Genomic DNA, 16,180 nt, shown 5'->3' with positions numbered 1-16,180 from the left:
CATTCCGCACTGTGTGCTAATGACCGTGCCATGCCAGAGCAGCAGATCGCTAATTTAGCCTTCCTTCCTCATCCAGATCCAAAGCACGATAGCCGGGGTTTACTCATCATTTACATTCTCTTTCTGATAAATGAATGCAGTGTAATTTATTTGAGATCTGTAGATATGTTTCCCCTTTTTACTGTGTTGTTCAGCTCTTCTGTGCAAATTGGTGACTGAAAAACAAGCATGCTGTCAAAATATAACAAATCAAGACATAATGAGTACATTGTTGAATATTTAATTTAACAGGTGTGATTGAAAATTACATACAAGTTTATATTTTTAAGATCCTACTTTTAACCTTTTTAGTTGTAGTAGTTTGGAGCTTCTCAATAGTTTTTCTTAAAGTCTTAAAGTCCGATTTTGTACAGCATCTGCTGAAAAACAATTTCATAAAATAAAATACAATCCTCATCTCATCAGCATACGACGGCGTATTAGGGCCAATGTCGAAAAAAAAAAAAAAAACAGAGCCGAGAGAGGTGGGCAATATTCTGAAATTAAAAGTCACAAATTTGCTAGTTTTAAAGTGGCAAATTTGCGACTTTAAAACTCACAAATTTGCTAGTTTATTGCGATGCTAACAACCGGCATTTATGCTAGCTAACTTCCAATGAATGTAGCTTTTATCTTTCTAATTAATCCATCCCGTGTGTCAATGCTTTGCTAAGGTCCTTAGGGTGATGGCTCTTGATGGTTAGTGTTGGTTAATTTTATATGGGCCAAATTGTCATCTTATGGTATGTGTGTTTGTTGATCGGGTGGTTTGGCTAAGCTAGCGGTCATAGAGGAAGTAATCACGTAGCTTGACCCGGATGTTTGCCGTTGCTATGACAACAAGTGAAAGCTACCGCTAGCTTAGGCAAACCACCTGCTCAATAAACACAAATAAGATGACAATTTGGCCCATATAAAATTAACCAACAATAACCATCAACAGCCATTACCTTAAGGGCCTTAGCAAAGCGTCACACGTTGGGATGAATTAATTAGAAAGATAAAAGCGACATTCGGAAGCGAAGTTAGCTAGCATAAATGCAGGTTGTTAGCATCGTAATAAACTAGCAAATTTGCCACTTTAAAACTAGCAAATTTGTGACTTTTAATCTCAGAATATTGCCCACCTCTCTCGGCTCCGTTTTTTTTTTTTTTTTTCGACAGTGGCCCTAATACGCCGTCGTACATCAGCAACTGTTGGATGGATTGTGATTAAATGTGGTTCAGACATTCATGTTCCCCAACTTTTTGTTTGTTTGTTGATCTAGTCAAATTGTCTCCTTCATCGTGGTTTCTGTAGGATGTCTACATCCAAGTGTGAATTAAAACTCCCAACAATGACCTTTCTGCCAATAGGCAGAGGAGTACATTTTTGACTGACAGGTCTTATAGCCAATGAGCTTGCGATTCCAGCGGTATGTTACATGGGGGGAGGGGGCTTGAGGGTGAGAGTGCAGCAGCTCAGAAAGGTCAGACTGTGACCTGCAGATATGATAGTTATGCAGCGTCTCATTACAGAAGGCTGTTATGTAAAAAAACATTTTAAAAAATGTTGGTTTTATTAGTAGTAGATGTAGAACTGGTGAAATAAACAAAAAAAAGTAGAATTATATACCTAAAAATACCCATAATCTCATCTGGAACACTTGTTCCAGATGCAGCTCCGTCTGACATTGCCCTACAACACTGCACTTGCAAAGCTCATTTTTGGGTGTCTTTTTATCTACTTTCTACCAGTTTTTGGTCAGGCTTGTGGCTGTGGCTTCATTCAACTTTTAGGCCTAAATATAACAGCCACAGCGAACTTGTTTCATTCAAAAAGAAAAATAATTTAGGCGAGGCAAAAAAATTGCAATTTCCACTATGTTTGAGCTGCAGTAACTCAGTGTCAGTAACACTGAGAGTAAATCTGACACTTGCAGAAGAAAATTCAAAGGGTTATCTTTCAGGAATGCTCAGCGTTGTGCCTGTAGTCATAGGGGTTCAAAAACAGTAACCATTTTACTTTGGGTATGTCGTTTTCAGCCTTTTCTTCAAAAATAGGACGGCCAAGTTAAACTTGGTCAATGCTGACTTTTGGTTTTACACGAGTCACAAAGTCTGGACCTATTCATCACCTCCGACCTCCTTCCTGCACAGACACTCTATCACCTGACTTCCTTCATTACTCTACAGCCTTATGTGTCTTATGTGATGACTTGGAAGTGAGAGCTGGTGGTATTAAAAAAAGACCTGTGACCATATATAGCCAGGCCCTTAACATCCCTGTTCTGGTTGCCCAGTGCTCTTCACCACTGCAAATTTGGTTTGAATCTGTGTCTAATGAAGCAATCGATAATGGAGGGGGCATGGCATCTCCGTGGGCCACCCATCCTGCCATCTGATGAGATGAACATTTAATTACTTCATGCTTCTGTGTTTTGTCATTCATACAGGACAAGTTAATTATTTTCATTAGTGTCAGATCGTTTTCCTCAGTTGGATTATTTCTCTCTTTATTTACTTTTATTCCCACCCTGTTGCTTTGTTAGTGTCTCCACTTCTGCACGTCTCTGACAGAAAACGAGTACTGTGTTGTCTTCAGCCTTCAGAGGCTACAAGAAGAAATGACTCAGAGACATAACAGTTTGTTTTAGTGATGCAACGTCAGCTGGGAACCGAGCCTCTGCCATATACCGACTTCATTCATGCATGCAGGCGTATTTGTGATCAATGTAGAGAATGAGAAGAGAAGCCTCGTTTTTAGCTGGAGCATCGCTTGCATGTTGACTCACTTATCTTAAAAATGCTCACATGTAGAATATTGTCTTTTTGTTTTCCTTATTTTCTCATGTAGAGTATTGTAAGGTGTTTGCACCATCGCTGCTCAAAATAAATGAAAACTATAAATAGAATAAAAAGGAATATATTAATGACAACTACAAAAACAGTAAAAGCACTAAAGACAGGATCTACAGTACTGGATACAATACTGGTTATTTGTCATCTTATATAGTTCTCAGTAATGTTCTCTTTGTCTCTGACTTCAGTAGGAAGATGTGTAATTACTTAGTTTTGATATTTTGATATTTTAGCAGATTAACTAAGGTTGTTCTGACGAGTTCATTTACATTACTGCCCTCTTTAAAGAGCAGGGATTTAACCCTCGCTGGGAGCATTTTGTTCAACTCCCCCACACATTTTCATGGCATTTTTTAAACATGTAAATGTAAAATGCCTAAAAAAAAAAAATGCAGTTGGGCTGAAGCTCCACAGAGTCGACAGGAGGAAGAGTTTAATACCGGATGTCAGTGTGGCGGGCAGCAGGGTGGCCTCAGGCTGCGTCACAGCCGGCCTCCGTGCCGCGTTACGTTGTGCCACCCACAAGCCCAATGAGATTATCTCAACGTAAAATTTTATTCACACACACATCCATGGTTTCCTCCTTGGGGTTGTTGTGAGGAGGAGGTGGAGGAGAAAGGATCGCTGATGTTGCCTCGTCGGAGTGTAGTGGCTGGCGTTGAGTCAAGCCTGTTCATGCAGAGAGTCATGGTTGTGTTCTGATCTGATTAGACGTCACATCAGGATTTACACATAGTTGCACAGAGCAGGCGAGGGGATGCAAACACTGGCACGCATTAGTGCATGCTGCTAATGTGTGTGTTTATGTGTGGTTATACTTTCAGTTTTAGGCCTTCAGAGTGAAAAGGGTCTGAGGTTCAAGTCAGAATTAGGTTCAGGTTTAGGTTGGGGTTATAATGAGGGTTGGGGTCAGACATTAATCTGTAACGGTTAAGGTTTAGATAAGGGTCCCTGGAATACATAATGTCAGCGGGTGCCCTCCCAAAGATAGAAGTACAGGGATGTGTGTGCGTGCATGTGTGTGTGTGTGTGTGTGTGTGTGTGTGTGTGTGTGTGGGTGTGTGTGTGTGTGTGGTCTTACATAATCCAAAAAGGAAGGCGAACAGTTCATGCGTGTTTTTCAGCTACAAAAACCATGAAACACATGCATACAAATACACACACAAACACACACTCACACACACATTCTCTCTCTCTCTCTCTCTCTCTCTCTCTCTCTCTCTCTCTCTCTCTCTCTCTCACTCACACTTCACCTCTCCGCTGCACTTTAATAACTTTTCATATAGTTTAAAGCAACAGCAGCAACTGGGAAAACATTCATCTATTTAAGAACAGAACTATGAAAAATGATGTTGATATTATGACATTCATTCTTCATTGTCTCTCATGACAAATTCATGAACTGTGTGAAGAGCGTAACACATGAATCATCAGCAAGTCATTTAAAACAACACAACATGATAATTACATTGTATATTGCCTTTATTTATTCCAGCAAAAGTACACACCACAATGTTTGTAGTGTTTTTTTCTCTCTCATTCTTCAGATCTTCTTGTGAAGTTATTTGCTGCTATGCTTTGCTGAGTAGTAAATACAGATGAAGCTGTATGGCTTTGCAGGTATTTGGTAAAAAAAAAGTGTTGACCTGATGATGGCACGAAATGAAAAGTCAGAGGATCCCCAAAGTGATTTATTGTTGTTGAGATATGTTGGTCTGGAGCAAAGTGGTTGACAGACAGACTCATCAACATTCATAGAGCCTTGCTGCTGATGGATCGCAGGGTCGGGCCTCAGTGTCAGCCCTTCTAGTTCATGTATGATATTGGGATAGAGACAAGAAATACAATCAAAGAGGGAGAAAGAGGTGATGGGGTGAAGATGGGAGCTTCTCCCAGTGGCCACCAGTAATAAACTGAGTTTGTAACATGTTCATGTATGAAACTGTATGAATGTGAGGCTCCATCTGCTCTACGGGACAAACAACTAAGTCAAAACAATGTTCTGAATTTTGAGCATTGCTTGTTGAGCACAAAGATGACAAATATGGATTCACTGGTGTGGAAACATCTTTTGACACAAACAACATTCATTACAACGATTTCCTGCAAGCCTTGTTTTCACTTTTCCGCTCGGGGAAGTCTGATGGAAGACATCTGCGTCTCTCTGCAATTAAGTCTTATTTTCTGTTTTTTTTTTTTAACTTCCTGCTGATTTAACCTGAGTTGAACCCATCTAATATAGAAAACCTACAATTGTTGTAAAATAACCAATTTTTATTAGTGTGTTTCCTTACACCTGTGTTTATGTTTATGTGTTAACACGTAAACATCATATTTTCCATATGATTTTCCATAAGTCCTCATCTGGTTGTTTTCTCTGCAGAGTCACGCATTAACAGTGAAACGAGGTCACAATGCAAAAAAATGTGTAGAAATAGTGTTATAATTGATTATTTTCCTTTTCTGCTACTTTATACTTCTACTTCACTACATTACAGAGTGACATATTGTACTTTTTACACCGCTTCTGAATAGTAACACATGTTTAAAATTGCCTCTTATTGATTACCTTATGATAACATTCAAATACTCTTGCATGTATTTGTTAGTGATAAAAAAATAATATTTAAATATTCAATAATAATAAATCATAGTAAATGCCATTCTGCATAATTAGTACATTTACTTTTGAAACTTTTCTTTCTATACTTTTACTCATATTTTGAATTCAGGACTTTTACTTGTAATGGAGTATTTTTTGACTGTGTTGTTTCTCGTTTTACTTAAAGGAGAAATCCGGTCATTTTTGACCCCATGTCCGTTGTCCCCAGGGTCATCCCGACTTATTAGAAGCAAAAACCCGACAAAAATTGACGTTGCCTAGCCCGAGATCTGTACCTGCCTGGCAGCCTTCCAGACTCGCTACAATGCTAACCCATTGGGGCACGTTGTATCTGCTTTCCTGGGCCACAGAAAACAATCCCAAGACCTATGCAACACAGGTTGGGTCCGTACGAGACACCACGGCGCTCGTTTAGCACAAATAGTGTGGCAAAACGACATAAATATGTGTGTTTTAGCATGAAGTTACTCACCTCAAATCACCCCGTAGAGTAGACATTAGCAGTAGACAGCCGAGCGCCTGTCGTCCCTCCCAGTCACCGCAGAAACGAAAACGTTTTTCACATAGTTTTGATTTTGTATCCATAAAGAAACGACCGAGCAGTGCAGTCGTCCTGTCCGTAATAAATCCATGAAGCTGTTACGTCCATATGTATTACTGTTACAACATAGCAACATAGCTTCAGCTAGTAACGTGCCGGGCGCTCGTCCGTCCCAGTCACCGCAGAAACGAAGACTTTTTCCGCGTAGTTTTGATTTTGTATCCATAAAGAAACGACCGAGCAGTGCAGTCGTCCTGTCCGTAATAAATCCATGAAGCCGTTATGTCCATATGTATGACTATGTTACAACATAGCAACGATAGCTTACAGCTAAACAGTAGCCGGGAGCCAAAACAATGCAAGTCTCGCGCAAGTTCCAGTCTCCCGACGTCCTCACTCTGGAGCTGTTTTCAAGCCAGTACAGAGAAACATCTTGGACAGTCGCGCGAGGGTCACTTTGTTCTCACTCTGTTGATGAGAGACTGCAGTCTGCACACGCTACACGCTACACGCTACACGCTACACGCGACTCCCACTCGTGCCGTCAACACAACTAGCCTACTGAGACTGCGCGAGATTTGTTGTCGCTGTAGCAGCTTCAACTGTCACAAAGGCTAAGCAATCTTACTATGTAGGCTAGCGCCAGTTACACTGTCATATGGACATGACGGCACTACTCGATGGAAAGAAGTTTGTCACTAGTGGCTTGAAAACAGCTCCAGAGTGAGGACGTCGGGAGACGGGAAATTGCGCGAGACTTGCATTGTTTTGGCTCCCGGCTACTGTTTAGCTGTAAGCTATCGTTGCTATGTTGTAACATAGTCATACATATGGACATAACGGCTTCATGGATTTATTACGGACAGGACGACTGCACTGCTCGGTCGTTTCTTTATGGATACAAAATCAAAACTACGTGGAAAACGTCTTCGTTTCTGCGGTGAGTGGGATGGACGAGCGCCCGGCACGTTACTAGCTGAAGCTATGTTGCTATGTTGTAACAGTAATACATATGGATGTAACAACTTCATGGATTTATTACGGACATGACGACTGCACTGCTCGGTCGTTTCTTTATGGATACAAAATCAAAACTACGTGAAAAACGTTTTCGTTTCTGCGGTGACTGGGAGGGACGACAGGGGCTCGGCTAGCTACTGCTAATGTCTACTCTACGGGGTGATTTGAGGTGAGTAACTTCATGCTAAAACACACATATTTATGTCGTTTTGCAACACTATTTGTGCTAAACGAGCGCCGTGGTGTCTCGTACGGACCCAACCTGTGTTGCATAGGTCTTGGGATTGTTTTCTGTGGCCCAGGAAAGCAGATACAACGTGCCCCAATTGGTTAGCATTGTAGCGAGTCTGGAAGGCTGCCAGGCAGGTACAGATCTCGGGCTAGGCAACGTCAATTTTTGTCGGGTTTTTTGCTTCTAATAGGTCGGGATGACCCTGAGGACAACGGACATGGGGTCAAAAATGCCCGGATTTCTCCTTTAAGTAAAGGATCGGAGTACTTCTTCCTCTCACTGTCGGACAGTCAAACTCTGCAGGCTGCAGCTCAGAGGTGTTTCAGATCAATAATAACACACACTGGGGTATGTGTTGCTTCAAAAGAGTTAGGAGCTGCAGCCCAAACAAACAGACATGTGTGTGTGTGTGTGTGTGTGTGTGTGTGTGTGTAGGTGTGTGTTTGCAGCAAACAGACGGCTCAGTGTTTCCCAGTGGGAGTGTTACAGTTGCTCATCCAGAAACTGGAAGCAGGCCAAGCAACACACACAGATACATGGACATAAGAAAAGAGATTAACAGACATATACAAGTACTCATCTGTAATTATAGATCAGACATTATACAAACGAATGTGCGCTCACACACAATCTGCCTGATCTGACTCACACACAGATGGTGAATATTTTCACTGATTTCATGTGTTTTTGAAATGTAAAGTATTCCATCGTTAACAGAAGTCCAGTGGTGGAATACATTTGCTCATTTACTGTAGGCTACTTGAGTAGGCTACAAGTTTACTTTGTTTGAGTATTTTCCACTGAATGCTTTCTATTCTACTTCTATCTAAACCTGTGTTTAATCTATTTCTACTGCATTTAGCTAAGCTTGGTTTAACTAACCTTTGAACAGAGCTATGCTAATTGTTTCCAGTCTTTATGCTAAGCTAAGCTAGCTGGCTGCTGCTGCTGCAGTAGCAGTATAGACACATCTTACATCTTCACACATTGTGTCAACCTTTCCCCTAAACCATAGTTTATTTGCCATAACTGCAGTCTTTCCCCGACCTTTATCATATTGTAGTTTTTGCTCAGATATTTTTAAAAGCAAGAATTTTAAAATAATTTGCATTGACCACAAAGGTTTTCTAACATAGCCTAATCCGGGCTTCTAAGAAAGATCAAACTTTGACATTCATCGTCTAGTCTTGCTTATAAGGACAATAAATCGTCTTGGATGGATTTTAAATAAACAAAATAAGGTGGAGGCTGCCAGCTCCTTAGTTACGTTAAAAAAATAACGTCAGAAAAGCCGAAGGCTGACTCCTGTACAAAGTGTCTTCAAGTGCTGAACGCATTTTTAGCAGGAATTAAAGCTCTAATCCATCCAGAGCTGCTGTTGTGATTTGAGCCCCCGCAGTCTAATAATTGCACAGCCTGGCAGATACGACACAGAACTGAAGGTTGGCATCGAGTGCTGCTACAGAAAGAAAGAAAGCCAGTGTGTGTGTGTGTGTGTGTGTATCTGTTGTTGGACTCTCTAGAGGTTTTATGCTTGTCTGAGATTGAAATGCTCCATTCATTTACACTATTCTTTCCTTCCCTCCTTTTTCATGACCCAGAAACTGATCTCTTCTTTATTAGGACGGGAAGACAAGGAGAATTATTTAAACTAGATGTTTGAAGTTTGATTTGCTTTCAAAGGAGGAGTATGCGTGACATGCATCAAGTGTCAGTGTGTGTGTGTGTGTGTGTGTGTGTGTGTGTGTGTGTGTGTGTGTGTGTGTCTGTGTGTCTCTGTGTGTGTGTGTGTGTGTGTGTGTGTGTGTGTGTGTGTGTGTGTGTGTGTGTCTGTGTGTCTCTGTGTGTGTGTGTGTGTGCGTGCATAAGCGCCTTAATATTACTTTAGTTCCCTGCTACAGACGTTTTGGGGCTCTTCTCTCCCTTCACAATATGCCACGGCAACATTAGTGGAAAGCGACAAACACGTTAATGGAGTGCTCTCCCAATCAGGACACAGAATATGAAACTCATCAATATACAGTACGTCATAGAGACGTCAGTGCAGTAGGTCTGTGTGCACTGTGGCAACACGACATACTCAGTCATTTCAGTTAAAAACTGGTATAAATCCTGTCTAACATCGGTGAAGAGTAGATCCTTTATGGTGAACACAGTGTTGTCCTGTGTTTTGATGTGACTTTACAAAATAATTATAATAAAATAACCATCCATATCCATAATATATAAAGTACAAAAACAGCTTTATTGTTAATTCATTTAACCAAATCCAAATCATTTTTCTAACCTGATTTCAGAGATATTAATATTTTATTTGAATCTTTCCAATACAGACTTTTAACATTATTTTTCGACATATACAATCGCACACAGCAGACCATAGTGAAATCCATCCCATCAATAGGAGGGCTGCTGTAAAGCACATGGGGAGTAGCTTGGGTTTCAGTGTCTCGCTCAAGGACATGCAGAACCACCAATGTTGTGATTAAAGGCCAACCTGCTCTATCCCCTGAGCCACAGCTGCCCCAACGCATTGCTTTACTATAAATAAAATATTACAAAAACAACTTTCTTTCCATCCCTGAGCAGTATACCTGCAAGTATTCCAATAAGTATGGTTAGCACTTGTGTAGGCAAAACCAGGAAAAAAATGTTCGGCAATGCACTCACTGCACCACATGCTACATGTAAAAATCATTAAGCTTGTTGCTTTCCACACGCCTAATAACTGATGGCAACTCAGATCAACATTTTTATCAAAACATCTTCTCTCATCTGAATTTTGGCAGCTGGACAGTAATAGAACGTTTAATTAAACATGCATAACAATAACAGTGAGAGGGGTCTCCACTGGAAATTCCCTAACATCACAGTAGCAATGAGCCCTCAGAGCGATACAGTAGTTTATACAATAGTTTAGAAGGTTAAACAGTTTTTCCTCTCAGGACTCGATGTTCCAGCTGAATCACTGCCTTCAACATCCATCATTTCATCCACAATTACTGCAACTCTGGCAAAGCAGAACGTAGGCTTTCCCTTCAGGCCTCAGCAGACTGACACAACAAGCTCAAATAGGATAACCCTCTCCCAAACCTCTATGACCAGATGTGAGATCACAAAGTAGAGATGAAACACGGCAGCAGTGAGCAGGTTGCCTCAACCAACTCCGTCTCCCAAGTGACACTGAAATATGATAATGAACATTCTGAGCTGCTGGTAACAAAATGCAAGCCTGTCTCCCATAAATCCCATTTATAGATACAGTCTTTTTCACACTTTATGGAAACATAAGTGGTTACAGATAATGGATGGATGGACAGATTTTGTGGAGCTTTATAGTGAGTTACAGCTCATCATTTTACTGTTTTGTTGTCATTTTAGATAGAGCCAATATAAACAACACTTCCATAAGCTCTATTTAGCAGAACCACAGATCCCATAGCTTTGTGGGATGTTATGGATTCAGTGAGCTATACACTGTGAACTTCACTGTGCTTTTTTTCAGCCTATTTGTTTACATTCTGTGATATAGAGTGCAGGAATCAGCACTTTAATAGTTTGTCTTATGAAAATAGGTCAGTAAATATTCGAAACATTAATTTTGATGCTTTTATTCATCATATAAAAGGCGGTTGCTAACAAATGACTAAATGTGACTATGTGACATTATCACACCAACTAATCCGTCTTCACAGCCTCGTTCATACTCGTGCTCACGCAACTGTGGTGCTGTTCGTTTATAGCCTAACATTATCTCTTTCATGCTTCAAAAGTCATAAACGTGGTGTTCATTTGTGAACATTATCTTGCTGAATAAACGTGAAAGTATGATAAACTTGTTTTGCCACAGTTTCTGCAATAATCCAAAATCCAATACGAAAATCCCTTTGGCTTTTTGTCGAGAGATGTCAACTTCTATAGGCAGTTGTTCTTTGCAGTGAACCCATAATATTATACAGACAACTATCACTGGATTACTTTGACACTGAAGAAAACTTGATTCTCAGGCAAGCTCTGCAGTTATCTGCATCTGTTTCTAATTGAGAAGCAGATTCAAGGACATTTATTTAGCCATCATGATACCACTGGAAAGTCACTCTGAATGTAAACATATGTAGCATGCACATATGTATCACCTCACAGACAACTGAAATAAATCACAGCTTTTACAAGTGTGACAAGTGTAACAAAAAAGCACTTTTGAGTTTTGAGTAAAGATCGGTTGTCTCAAACGACCACTTTTCAGGCTGCAGTCGTTTTTTTTGCTGCATTTTGAAATGAAACACTGAAACTCTCCCTCGTCATCTCCTTTGTGTCTAAAGTGTCCCCCCTCCTCCCCCTCTGTTTTCTCTCACTCGGTGCCCTTTTATCTTCTCTCCCACTTTTGTCAAGTTCTTCAGCTCTTCCATCTTGTGTCTCTGATTTCATGTATTTAGAGCAAAGAGTTGCCATCAGGGACGAAAGACAGAGGACCCCCCCCCCCCCCCCCCCCCCCACAAACACACGCACACACACACACACACACACACACACACAAACCTTACAAAGAACTAGCTTTTGATTTGTGTTCCTGTTGAAGTGCGGGGTGATGCTCGGAGGTGGTTATCTGAAGAGCGAGGTGAATCGAGGCGCTCGCATCAATGTCGTCACCTTTGACAAATAACATTTGATCAGCGAGCAGTGAAGTAGGCAGTGATGATATTTTCTGTCTCTTGGTGTGTAACTCTCATGCAAAATTTGTTTCCACTTCTCTCTCACCTTCAGTCTGTCATGAAGAACATTTAACGACTGTAATGATGGATTATATGACCAGGATTAGTCAGAAAACTAATCATCTGCCTTTTTAAACACACCAAACCCTCGTATTCACCCTCCTAATCTCATTTTGTAATGAGGAGCCTGAGGCGGCTCCACATTTAGCCCAAATATTATCACCATGGGGTTTGAATAACAGCAGATGCCAGCAGTGTTTGTTCCTGAGCTTCAGTGTCTGGAGCTGTGGTGCTTCTGCTCTTTGAAAAGATGACCTGTCAATCAAACAGCAAGCCCAGGAGGGCACTTCAGACGTCCCACTCCCCAGCAACGCTTTGCAGCTCCTCCTGGGGGACCCCGAGGCGGTCCCATATGATCCCTCCAGGTCTACCCCGGGGCTGCATCCCTGTTGGACGATATCTGAGCTCCTCCCCCTTTCTCTAAGGCTGCAGCTTGTAGATGGACTTGTGAATCGAAAGCTTTACCTTCCGACTCAGCTACTTCTTCACCACAACGGCCACATCAGTGCGGCTGCCTCACGCCTGTCCATCCCACCATCCATTTTTCCCTCACTCGTGAACAAGACCCCGAGATACTTGAACTCCCCCGGTCGGGCCGGTGACTCACTCCCAACTTTAGTTTTTGTACAGATTAAACAAGCAAGATGTGACATGTTAACTTTAGCTATTTACTTGATTATAATTAATGTCCACAAGTGATCAGCAAAACTGAACTGATCTGAAATGAGACAAAATGACCACCACAATGATACAACAGACTTCTATGAACTGAAGATACACTGTGAAAGGGTTAAAGTTCTAACATGAAAACAGTATGAACCAGTAGTGTATGAACCAGTTACAAGGTCCAGATGGTTTCAAATTTCACACAACTATGTTTCATGCACATTTTCTATTAACTGGAAACTGAAACAAGGCAAGATGCACAAAAATTCAACGATGAATTGCTTAACCTATTAGTAAGTAGTAAAAATGCCAGTCACATGTTCCCTTGGGCCACATATTTTGACTTCAAATATATTTAATTGACACTAATATAAAACATTAAAAAGCAGTACATCCTTAAATTAGAGAAGCTGCAACCAGAGACTGTTATAAAGGTCTTAAATTATTTATTTTATATGTGTAGACTTATTGATTATGTCTTAATGTAGAGTATGGAACATGCCACAGGTGGAAAATAATATTTATGAGACTGGAAACTGTGAAACCTTCAGACTGAATCCCTCTAGCTGATTTTCTGTCAAACCAAACAGACTTAATGAGAATTATCCATCTTTGACCCTTCTGCTCCCAACTTTATCTGACAATCTACCTCCTCCTCTCTCCTGCTTTATCTCTATCACTTCCCTTCCATTTGTAACAAGCTGAGAACACAGCATGAGGAAGATTGCTCAGTTTGTCTGCTCTTGCCCAGTTCCTGCTGTGTGTACAGCTATCATAACAAACAGACTTGTTTTGGCTTATTTTAAATTGCATGTGGTTAATGCAGAGGCAGTTCATAAAAAGAAATCGGAAGAAAGCCAACAAACAGCAACAACAAAAATAGGAATTTAGGCTGAGGAACTAAATAATAGGCAGCATATTTCACCAGGGAGATCAAGACATGAAAGTGGCTCTATTTCCTGAATCCTAGCTGCACCATCGGGGAAAACAATATAGAAATGCAGGTAGGATATTGGAAGCAAGAAGACAATAATACAAGTTGAATTGCTGTATTGACCGCAGGCTCTGCCACAGAGAGATGCGGTCCGACCTCAGAATCAACCCACAGAGAGGCTGTTGACAGGGAGGGGTGGGGGGAGGCCAATCTGCACATCCCACATCGTGACAGACAGCAAGATGAAAAAACAGAGCTTTGGCCCCTCACTTAATGGAAAAGACACGTTTGGAAATGAACAGCTAGTATCAAACAACGGTGCTTTTCTAATAATTGACAGACTGTACCTGAGCTGCCGACTGTTACCTGCTGAAAGCCACTGGGGGGGATGCATGGACTGATAACAGCTCAGCCATAATTAGAAGGCTGTGACAAGTAAAGTGAAAAAGTGAAAAGCATACTTTTTAGATTTAGAATTGAGTATGACTTGCATGCACACTGAACTCCAAGTATTATACCTGCTAGACATCAACATGTTAGCATTGTCATTGTGCGAATGTTAGCATGCTGACGGTAGCATTTAGCTCAAAGTTAAGCTAAGCTGTGTCTGAGTACAGCTTCACGGAGCTGCTCGCGTGACTCTCGACTCTTAGTGTTGTTTGACATGCTGTATTTGTAGTCTACTACTTTTCCTGCATTGTTATGGTATTACTGATTTTTGTCTTCAACTTGGAAATGAACAGGATTTATGCTGAGACACTTGGTACTAATTAAATGTTGACCTGTATAAAGGAAAGAGTTGCTCTTAGAAACAGAAATCGAGGACTGAACTTCTGTGTACAGAACCCTGTTTACCAGTAAATGTCTTATATTTTTTCTGCCATTGTCTTAGTAGTGTAGGATGGGATGTGAAGTTTTATTGTTTCTGACCCTAATCCTTCTATCACTCCAGAAACAACCAGCTTTGCTCTCAAACTGAGAACCTGTATGTGCATGAATCCTAGACATGGATCTGGGTTTGTAATGTTCTTCTTATCTCTGTGCTGCTCCCTTCCTCTCTGCAGGGATCTCCATGCCGATTCCTGTTCTGGGACTCAGAGACCACTCCAAGGTCTTCAAAGATGGCAGCTGCCTGCTGACAGATAACAACTTTGTGCTGGTTGGCTCCTTTGTGGCCTTCTTCGTGCCCCTCACCATCATGGTCGTCACCTACTTCCTGACCATCAGCGCGCTGCAGAATGAAGCCACCCTCTGCTTGGACCAGCTGGTCCCACGGCCTAAATGGAGCACGACGTTCACCCTGAGCTTTTTACCGCAAACGTCGCTGTCCTCTGAGAAACTCTGCAGACGTTCGATAAGTCGCGAGGCCAGTAGCAGAGCGAGCAGCGGTGGCCTGGGAGGCACCCGCGGGAGTATTTCTGGTTCGCTGTTTGGGCGCCGCACCATGCAGTCCATCAGCAACGAGCAGAAGGCATCGAAGGTGCTCGGGGTGGTGTTTTTACTCTTCGTAGTCATGTGGTGCCCCTTTTTCATCACCAACGTACTTGTGGTGGTGTGCGACCCAGCGGTATGTGACGCAGGAGTCATGGGAGGCCTGCTGAACATTTTCGTGTGGGTCGGATATCTTTCCTCCGCAGTCAATCCGCTGGTCTACACGCTGTTTAATAAAACATACCGAGCGGCATTTCTGCGCTACGTTCGCTGCCAGTACCAGCCAGAGAAGAAGCCTCTTCAACTCATACTGGTCAACACCATCCCGCCGCTGGCTTACAGCTCCACCCAGTTGGCCATGTGCAACGTCAGGAACTTACAAAATGGAATGGGGCACCCTAGTGGCGAGGTGAAGGACTTCTCTTTACCTGGACAGGAAACAGAGAAGTGTCGGCTGGACAAAAGTCATGGAGACAAGGATGAGAGCTGTGTGTGAATAAAAACTTGCTTCAAGGTGAAACTCGTGGATTAAATAAAACCTTTGACTTCTGTGGACACATCATGCAGCGAAGGGTTGAGGTTTTAAGTGCCAAAGATAAAGTGCCTCCTAGTCAGGGTTTTGAAATACTGAGGTGATAGGTTCCCCCAACCTGTCAAGAAAAATATAGCTTCTTCTGAACTTTTACATTTCAGTACATCCGGACATTTTCAGAGCAACTTCAGTCCTCAGATTCATTCAGCTTCATATCCATACTTCATCAACCTGGTCTGGATCAGCTGAATCAAGTTAGTGAGTTCCTTATTACAACAAAAACAACTTTTGATAAAAATTATGTCAATTATTCCTTGTTTTGTGAATTAAAATTGCTTAAAGTAAAAGATCCACACTGACAGTAAATCAAACTCATTTTGGAAAACAAATGCCACCGGTGGATCAGGGAACCCTGCCACTGGACACCAGCTAGCCTCCAAGCAAAGTAGTCTCCCAGCTACAGGGAGACCATGGCGTGTTCTGGTTTCATTTGGGTGTGGTAAACATTAAGTCCTTTAAATTCAGTATCCTGTGCCATATCACTATTAT

The 16,180-nt window shown here is 41.6% G+C and overlaps 1 protein-coding gene across 1 annotated transcript in view; it reads left to right on the top strand.

The window, feature by feature from the left end:
- htr2aa (5-hydroxytryptamine (serotonin) receptor 2A-a) overlaps nt 1-15,698 on the top strand; it is a 47,264-nt gene extending 31,566 nt beyond the window's left edge. The window contains exon 3 of the mRNA XM_084022938.1: nt 14,733-15,698. Within this exon, the coding sequence (XP_083879064.1) occupies nt 14,733-15,595 (863 nt within the window). The 3' untranslated portion in view covers nt 15,596-15,698. The remainder of the gene's footprint in view (nt 1-14,732) is intronic.
- The last annotated feature ends 482 nt before the right edge of the window (nt 15,699-16,180 follow it).

The sequence above is a fragment of the Eutrigla gurnardus genome (assembly GCF_963514095.1).
Source record: "Eutrigla gurnardus genome assembly, chromosome: 12".
NCBI classification, from domain to species: domain Eukaryota; kingdom Metazoa; phylum Chordata; class Actinopteri; order Perciformes; family Triglidae; genus Eutrigla; species Eutrigla gurnardus.
Note: the sequence above shows the minus strand (reverse complement) of the source record. Positions and strands in the feature narration are given on the sequence as shown.